The sequence below is a fragment of the Colossoma macropomum genome, unplaced genomic scaffold (genome assembly GCF_904425465.1).
Source record: "Colossoma macropomum unplaced genomic scaffold, Colossoma_macropomum, whole genome shotgun sequence".
In the NCBI taxonomy this organism is placed as follows: domain Eukaryota; kingdom Metazoa; phylum Chordata; class Actinopteri; order Characiformes; family Serrasalmidae; genus Colossoma; species Colossoma macropomum.
In genome coordinates, this window is record NW_023494797.1 from 7,688,171 (window position 1) to 7,697,500 (window position 9,330).

General features: G+C 38.4%; 2 protein-coding genes across 10 annotated transcripts in view; both read right to left on the reverse strand.

Annotated features, from left to right (window-relative positions):
• The window catches only part of fhod1 (formin homology 2 domain containing 1), a 79,363-nt gene extending 72,328 nt beyond the window's left edge, over positions 1-7,035 (reverse strand). For all 8 annotated transcript variants that reach the window (XM_036584176.1, XM_036584173.1, XM_036584172.1 and 5 more), the window contains exons 1-2: positions 6,583-7,035; positions 1,486-1,592 (exon numbers count right to left, since the gene is read on the reverse strand). In XM_036584176.1, coding sequence (XP_036440069.1) covers positions 1,486-1,592; positions 6,583-6,747 — 272 coding nt within the window. In that variant the 5' untranslated portion in view covers positions 6,748-7,035. The remainder of the gene's footprint in view (positions 1-1,485; positions 1,593-6,582) is intronic.
• A 2,012-nt stretch (positions 7,036-9,047) lies between these two features.
• cars1 (cysteinyl-tRNA synthetase 1) overlaps positions 9,048-9,330 on the reverse strand; it is an 18,080-nt gene continuing 17,797 nt past the window's right edge. For both annotated transcript variants that reach the window (XM_036584179.1, XM_036584178.1), the window contains one exon: positions 9,048-9,330. This exon is cut by the window's right edge and continues 459 nt beyond it. The gene's annotated coding sequence lies outside the window, so the exon portion shown is untranslated.

Below are 9,330 nucleotides of genomic sequence, written 5' to 3' on the forward strand. Positions count from 1 at the left end.
TGTTTATAGACATTCTCTCCAAGGATAGGTCTCAAAAAAGAACGGCCACTGCGCCGTCATGTTCCCCCAGTGAGTGTGACTCATGTGGTCCACTCACTCTCTCTGCCCAGAGCAAAGATCAGGGTTCCATCCTTGTCCACAAGTGTGTTTAGGCGTGTTTCTGAAGTACCATAGTCATTATGAGCCACTCCGTCCTAAGCTCTATTACCTACCCTTGTAAAGCCCTGCCCTTTCCTAACTGCCTCCACTTTTCCTGTCTGTGCTTAAAAACAATGTCACGGTCGTAACAAAAACTCGTATTTCTGAAATGGTAACTTTACATGGGAAGGAAAAACGTTCTTAATTTTAATGAGTGTTAAATAGGGCTGGCCTGAAGAGTTTAAATGAGTACTCGTTTGTTACGTATTCAGTTCTCTATTTTGCATTTGAAAACTCTGGGGGGGTTTTAAGCCACAAATATTATAGCCTACTGTACTTTCTATGAACAGCTATTGTTAACATAGGGAAAATCTTAAAAATAAATTAATTATAGCTGGTTCAGTTGATACATCACAAATTCATAGCATCTACTTTAGCCCACCTCAGAGTGCAACTACTGCACCGCTTTCCACCTGACCACTGAAGCTAAAAGAGCAGAGATTCCTCTAAGAAATCACATGTGGGAGCACTTTAAATTAATGGATGATAAGAAAAATCCTCGGTGAAAAATTTGTGATAAGAGGCTGGTCTACCATTAAAGGCACAACGAGTTTGACGTATTATTTCAAATATGAAAGTACAGTGGTTCTTATCAGATTACCACCATGCATCCAACTAACACTGTCTCTGGCTCAGATCTATCACATGCCCGCTTCAGGCAGAAATATCAGCTCTTTTTTTATGATTAAACAGTTTCACAGTAGGTTTAAACCCTGGACAGCAGACAAGAGTGTCCTCCACACATTGTTAGTACAGCACAGGAGCTGCTCTGCAACTACCACACCAACAGGATCATCATAGTAAATTAATGTCCTAAATATAGTTTAGAATGTTACAGGAGGTGGGAGTGTTTGTTTTGACTGGATCTCTACAGAGTTTATGCTTCACTTGTCACACATAAGATGTGTGTCTAACACAGTCAGTGTGAGAGATTGAGTTGAGTTTGAGAGTGAGTTTTCAAGCACTCGTTCAGAAATATCAACAAGCATTCAAGATTATAAAATGCTGTTTAGGCCAGCCCAGGTGTTAATGTAAGTTTAATGCAAGTAATTGTGGACCATTGTATGTGAAGGGCATCTGCTGTTTTCAAACAATGTAAAAAACAAAAATAAACCAAAAAGGTAAGTTTTTGATATGATAGAAACAATATGCAAAAAGAGGGAAACAGGGCATAAGAGCAAGGCAGAAAGGCAGCAAGCGTCAGTAAAAAGTATGATTGTATCAAACTGGCAGACAGCAAAAGAAAGTGAAAGAGAGACAGAGAGAAAGTGAAGGATTAATCCTTACGCGAGATCTTCATAGAACTGCTCCAGTTCATCCCTCTGCTCTGCGAGTGAGGACTCGAGATCCAGGTAGTTTCCATTAGGAGCAACCTGCAGTGCACATTCTTCTAACTGAGGAGTGAAGAGAGGGTTCAATGCTTAACAGATCCATGATACATACAAAATACTACTATAATTATACATGCTGCAATTGAGATATGCCTTACAATGTATTAAACAGCCCATATCCTACATTTTTCCTGCACTGTATTTCTTTTGCTGAGGTATAATATATAAATGTTTTAATAATATGTTGGTGTGGGACTGTATCCCTATTTTACTGTATGGATTGCTAGCGGTACCCAGCCAATATCAGCAGAAAATGTTGGATTAGATATCAAAGAGAAAAGAATGAATCAGATCCAATCCTGTAACAAATCTGTCCTGAAACTGCATAATCATATTTCGTGATGTGATGTCATCTGTGTATTTCTTCTTGTGGGTTAACAGAGTGTTTGGGTAGTTTTAGCAGGATATCTACTCTTTGATACTCACCTGAAGTGAAGTGCTTCAATTAAAAACAGCTCATTTTAAAGCTCAATAATCTTTAAAGAAAAAATATTGGATCAGTATTGCCATTAAGGCCGAAGTTCAAGGTATCGGAAAAGAAAAAGTGGTATCATCCCATCGCTACCAGTTTCTGACCTCTCTTAAAACAGGCTGGCTTGCTATATGTAAATGCTGTCTGTTCTGATTGGCTGCCCTATATTGTGTCTCATTCAAAAATCAGTCCAGGCAGAAACACAACATGAATGGGCGGGGCTACTCTGCAATAGGCTGAATAGGTGGATATATGTATGACAACAACATTTAAAAAGTAATGGTGAATTGTATTGGGTGAAGATTGGTCTGCATTATTTTGCATTATTACTTTTGCTGGATTACATAAGTCAAAACACCCACAGAAACATCCACCTGGAGCTGTGATTGGTCAAGTAAAAACACGAGCTTATTTGCATACTGCTGTCTTCTCTGACAGCAATATTTGAAAGGCTAACATTGCTATAATGTATTGTGCAGCCCTAACATTCCTATAATACACATGCTTCAGGGTTTCCTCCAGAGATTAATGTACCTCTTGATCCTGTTTTATCAGCTTTGTATTACCAAACTGCCCTGCGTAATGTATCGCATGGCATTGCAGTTATTGTTAATTTTGGCAAGAGAGAGACAGACTTTATCAAGTCCCTGGAACGCTGCATTGATTCCGTTCCAAAGATAATAATAATATGGAGGCTATTCAGAGCATCACATGAAAAATGCCTGGTACCTTCTGCAAACAATACCACAAATGCCAACAGAAAGATCTCTCGACCGTGAATGATGAGAATTGTTTTTAGCTCTCATTATCCAGTCAAACAGTCACTGGGAGGAAGGAGAGGACTCTTCAGCTCTTATCTAGCTGCGTGTTTCCCATGTATTACGGCGGCTCCACCACGTTCCTCACTCTGCTGTAATAAGGGGGCTGATTGAAGAGGCCATTCCAGTGGCCTTATCTTCTGCTTACAGATCCCACCCTTTCCGCAAGTATCAAGACAACTTAGCCTACGGCTGCACACACACACAGACACACACACATTGTAGAGCGCTAGCATCATATTAGCAAAGCAGCAAAAACATCAATGAAATTCAATAAATTCGATAATTAAAATATTTGAAAACTGTAAAGCCATTCAAATAATAGACATATATCACCATTTATGAAACCATGTACTTCCATGCATCATTTAATATTAGCCCAATGGGAAACAAACTTTTGTTTATCAAGTTAAATGCTAGCTAAGCCAATGGTTCAAACCTGTTCAGTGTTGCCATATTGGGTAAGATTCACCACATTAGCATTTTACGCTATTTCACATGCAAACAGATGTTTATCAAAGATCTGTTTTTCATTATCCTGTACTATTTCAATAAGGATCAATATACAAAAAAGCAAAAACGAAAAATATACATATAATACACAAAACTGTGTATTGAGAGCTTTTCTTATTCTTATAAACTATCGGGATATCAAAGATAATATTTAACAGAATATTAAAAACTTAAAGATGTAAGCCCTACACATACAATTGAAAACATTACAAACTTTGACAGAAATTCCAGCAGCAGTGTATACAGAACCAAAAGCACCGCTACATTGGTCTTTTACCACTTGTGTAACATAGGCTGGACCTCTTTCAGTTCCCTTTGTAACTCTTCTGCTTCTCCCCAATTTCAACATCATTCCCAACATCGAGTCTCAAGGCCAGCGAAGTAACAGACAAGAACAGACTCAAAATGACTTCCTTATGTGGGTTATTTATCTGATATAAAGGGATTCTGAATGAGGTAATGTGGCTTGGAATGCCCTGCGTGAACTGACTGGCATCATTCAGAAGGCTTGCCATCCTTTTCAATATGATAAAGCAATTCCCAGCAAGCCGTTCAGTCAGCTACTTCCTACTCCTCAACAAACCTGCCACGATGTCTTAATATATGCCTGTCAGTGAGGCGGCACATCAGTAACCAATAATCAAAAACAATCTAAACAGCTGGTAACTATTATGTAAAGGTGTGTAGGCTTTAGGACATCAACTTCAAACCTAGTTTCTAATGGGCTCCATCATCACCACAATTAGGTGGTCACAAGGGCACAGGGTTAGTAAAAGGCTTTTAATTCCACAATACAATTTGATCCTCATATTAACATTTAGCCTAGATTATAATATAAGACGCCACAGCAGTTGCCCACCATCTGTTTCTACCTGTGGAAAGAAAGCCCAAAGCTCTTCTGCTGACACATGAGACTGACATAAGTATATAATAGCCTAATTGTTTTCAAGGCAGAACCTAAATACAGTACAACCTACTCTTTAACATTACAAGCAACTACACAGTACATTGCAATATAGGAAGACAGAAAACGTATTATTCCTTGACAAAACATGTTATAGTCCACAGGTGCACAAATCTAGTCTTACGAGCAGACTAAAATCCGAACAAAAAGCAAAAAAAAGCATCCTTACAGGCCTTTTAGCAGTAGCAGTGCTGCCTGATATATTGTCTATCCTGGTTTATCGTGATACTGATATACAGTGTTGTTGATCATCAGTTTTAATGATATTTTTAGCAATAATAAAAATAAGGAAAATATTTATTTAAATAAGTAAAATAAAAAATAAAAAATTATAAGCATCCATAATCCTGTAGCGAAGCAGTTTGTTTTCTGTGTTTTTAATTCTACTTCGTGCACTTTAATCATGGTGTCAAGGACCTGACAGTTAACTTCAATGTATGACACTGGCTAGGAGTTTCAGATTAGGATTGAGCCTACTAGTGATAGGATTGGGAATCTCAGATAGTTTGCATTCTATCGCAAATGCCACTAGTTGGACAATTTAAAGGTCAGAAAACAGATAACCTGCAGCTTTAAGATGCACAATAGGGAAAGTCTCGTAAACTGTTTTCCTTTAATCTGTAGTCCATGTCCTACATCTGTCCCGATACGTTTTCTGGCTTCAAGGCATTTACAGCAACATCTACGGTCATGCTTGCTATACAGATTACGCCGTGCTGCAGCCGTCTACACACAATTCCTTTCCTCACCAAACACGAACACTGGCTTAAACTGACTGACGTGATGCCATCAAAGTTGTTAAAAACTAAAAGAAAATTTCATAAATCCCAGCCTAACAACAAGGGTAAGCTACTGTAATGGTAGCCTGTTGGCTAACCTACAGTAAGCCTTGGCTATTTTCCTAGTTTAACAAGGCAGTAAAAGAGTGAAACCATACTAAACAACATCAGAACAAAGTAAGCTTAGCAAGTCACTGACAAGAAACAAGCATGTTTATTTAATCCTCTTTAACAAGGCTTCTCTGTGGTGTCACCACCATGAAGACAGCTTCTCAGACAATATTTGAAGAAAAAGGAAAAGGAAGGGAAAACACTGACCTTTTGTTTTCAGAATGTGGCTCTTGCCTGCCTACCACCACGTGCCCCCTGTGATACTATCATAAATCGGACGATGGTATATCGCACACAAGTCCAGTCATATCGTGGAAAACAGATTTTTCTTCCCTTGTAAATAAACAATTTTAATTCATATACGGAAATTGAGCTGCAAAAAAGTATTAAATTGTTTTTGTGAGGTCATGAAATCTAAGGTGTTACATATATCCAGCTCTTTAGTCTGCAGTTTAGCCCCACCCACTCACGCTGAAGTTATAAGGAGTGTTTTAGCTCAGACTGCCTTTTCAGACACAACACAGGGCAGCCAATCAGAACAGAGCTCATTTACATACCAGTCTTAAATGGTACTGTAACAAACACAGCCTCTAAGGGATAAAAGTTGGAAAATGGTCATGTAAAAAAAAAAATTAGGACTATTTTTGGTGTGCATAACCACACTAATGTCGTAAGCGGAACCCAAGGAAACAAAAACAAAATACAAGAAAAGTGTGGAAAAAAGGCCTTAAAATCAAGTTCCTTCCAGAATTTCCGTGCTGATGTGTCTAGTTAACATTTGTCAAGCTGTGCAAGTTTCCCTTTGGTAAGAAGTGTAAGAAGCCAGATCAAAACTAGCAATACAGAGCCCCTAAGGTGGATATCTTTTAATAAGTTGTGGCCACAAATTAATATAATGGGGCTAAGAATTAATACATTGAGGCCTCAAATTAATATATCGAGGCCACAAGTTAAGTTTCTTGTGGCCACGAATCAATACTGAGGGCAAAAATTAATACATTGACAACTTGTGGACTCAGTATTAATCTGTAATCTCAACATATTAATTCGTGGCCACAAGAAACTTAACTTGTGGCCACGATATATTAATTGTTGTCACACCTTATTAAAAATAATCACCACGTCACCTAAGGAGCGTACAAGCATTGCCAGGTTTGTTAAGTATTATTTTAGCACAGTGTAGCACTACTCAGGAAGCGCTGGCTCTCTGGTGCTACTAAAACACAGTTAAATATCATCTGATAGTGTGATACTTTCGCTGATACTGAGTTTTATCGACACCTCGCAGCACTAAGCAGTAGGTGAGGCTCTTTTTTGAATGAGTGTCCTGGTTTACCTTCAGAGGAGCCTGGAGCAGCTTATGGACTCCGGCTATCTGCTCGTTCAAAGGCAGGTTTTCGTTGAGCTCGTACTGAAGAGGTCTCCTGGGCTCGGGGAAGTTTGTACACACGAACGGGTCCGTATCCTCAAGATACTGGACACGACACGTTAACGTAGCCATGTCTCAGTCCGGCCAGTAGACCGAGAGCCAGAAAGAGAATCTACCTTTTTCCGACTGAAGTCACCAGTTCGCAGTCCGCTGTGTTAGAGAGCCATTAAAGCAAAGAAAAGCTCCTTCATCCACCTGGCGAACAGAAACGAAGTGAAAGCGCGGTACGGAGCACTGCTGAGCACCTCGCTGCTGTGTGGAGCGATGAACCCGGCACAGGAAAAAAGCTCAGCTGAAGCGCTGAACAGAGTTATAAAGTGGGAAGAGCACCGCCCATTTATCCCATTGATCATTAGAGAAGCAGAGTCAGACCGGCTCTGGCAGCGGAGAGCACAGACAGGCAGAATGAGCTTAGTGCCTGCAATTCTCACCGCCAACTAGCGGTGGCGCTGCTTTAAAAAAATGTCCCTCCTACTTAGAAATTAGTTCCAAAATATTTTGTAACAAGAAAAATGTATAGCTTATTTAGCTGCACAATACAAACAGTCAACCTACATGTGTATTTTTTGTATTTTATGTCAAGTTTCCCTTGGGGACTATTTTGCTTTACAATCCTGCAGGTACCTTCTTAAATGAGTGTTTTGTTTGTTTTGTTTTGTTTTTTTTAAGAATATGTCTAAGTTTGAAATCTTAAATCTGGATGACTTTGTTTACATCTAACAATGTCAATATGCAGTGATTTGGAAACGTAGGTGGAATTTCCTATCGGGATGAGACACAGGTGTAGATGTTCCACAGTGAGACAGCAGTGATAGGAACTAGGGATGGGATGTCTGCAAAAGCATTTTATTTACCATCCAAAACAATCAGTGAACCTCCAAATGTTTTCTCAGTTTTTATATCTAATGTGGATAATAATGAATATTATGGAACATGAGTATTATGAAATAGTAGTAAATCTGGAAAAACAGTTTTCTCCACCATGAAGGAATTTAAAAATAATAGCTTCAAAACTACCATAAAACAATGCTTAAGACATCAGACAGCATATTTGTAATCATTTCCTGTCATAACTTTCCATGAAGTAGCTTTTATGATCATTAAATACTTACTTTCTCGCATTTCACATCAAACGACTCTGAACGAGTTTGTTTATATATTGCTGTTGTCAGAACAAAACCATATCATTTATCATTTTGAAGATACAAGATTTTGCTCCGACAGCATACACACATATATGGCCAAAAGTATGTGGACACCCTTCCTAATTATTGAGCTCGTGTGTTTTAGCCACACCGATTGCTAACTGGTGGATAAAATTAAGCACACAGCCTTGCAGTCTCCATAGAAAAACATTAGCAGTAGAATTGGTAACACTGAAGAGCTCAGAGACTTTGAATGTAACACTGTCATATGATGCCACCTTTCATAGAGCTGAATCTCTAGCTTAAAAAACAAATAAGTAAAATAAACGAATTAAAGGAAAAGGGTTAGGTAGAGGGGACATTTACACGAAACTGAGTATGATATAAAATGCAATAAACAGTAAGGCAACGCATAAAGCTACATAATACTGGCTTATGGAGGAGTGGAAAGGTATGAAATAGACTTTGATGTAATCATCAACTTATAAACCAACATGAAGCAGTTAAAAGTAACGAACATTTTTTATAGAGCTGATGAGTTTTTATAGAGTGGAATTTCTAAACCAGTAACCCAGTAAAGTTGTTGTTTTAGGTGTGAAGCACCATTACAGGCCATTTTACTGTGCATTCCAGCTGCAAACTAGCACAGCAATGCATCCCTCAGCCTCATTAGTTTGAAAGAATTTAGTTTTTTTATCCAGCATGCATCCCTCCATTGCCTAATCCCACCCCCACCCTAATCTGACTGTTAACGTAGCCAATGATGTACTGACTAATAAATGTGAAATTCAGCTTCCTTGCAGGCACTTTTGCTATCAGGATTCCTTGTGCAAAAAAACAAAGAACACTCAAACAGCACACCTCAAGTTTTCACTCCAAAGAGCTTGTAGTTTTTCCTTCAACCTTCAAGAGGCATTATCAGAAGGGGATTTTCCCCAGTCTTGGCAGAAACACTTTGGGTTCATACTAAAAATAACTCGAAGACCTTTTTGTTGTAATGTTTCACTTTATTTTGAGGTCCTTCTTGTGTTTTCTTTTTAAAATTCTAGACATTGCACAGAAACTGCAAAATACAAATAGTATATTCTGTGATAATAGCTATCAAAATCCTATACTAGCTATTTTACCTTTGTAAACCTGCAAACCGAACAGGAGTGAGCAACGTCCAAATTCCACATTTATATTCTGCTTCATTTTTTGGAATTCCACAGAATCCCTTCAAACCACTGAGTTTTCCTTCCCACACAAGTTAAAAACGCAGGACTGCCTTGTCTTGTTTTTACAGTCTGTTTGTCACAAATGATTACAATATCATATAAAAGGAATCATACCTGTCATCCTTACGCTGGTATGTCATCGTTATATTGGTAACTCTCTGTCAAACATTGCTTTAGAGACCTTTTATCACAATTAGCGGTTGATTAATATTTCTCACCCATAATGATGCCATCAGGCCTTTATCACATTAATAATACTGATTCAACTATTTTTTGCAATTTTTTTGTGGATC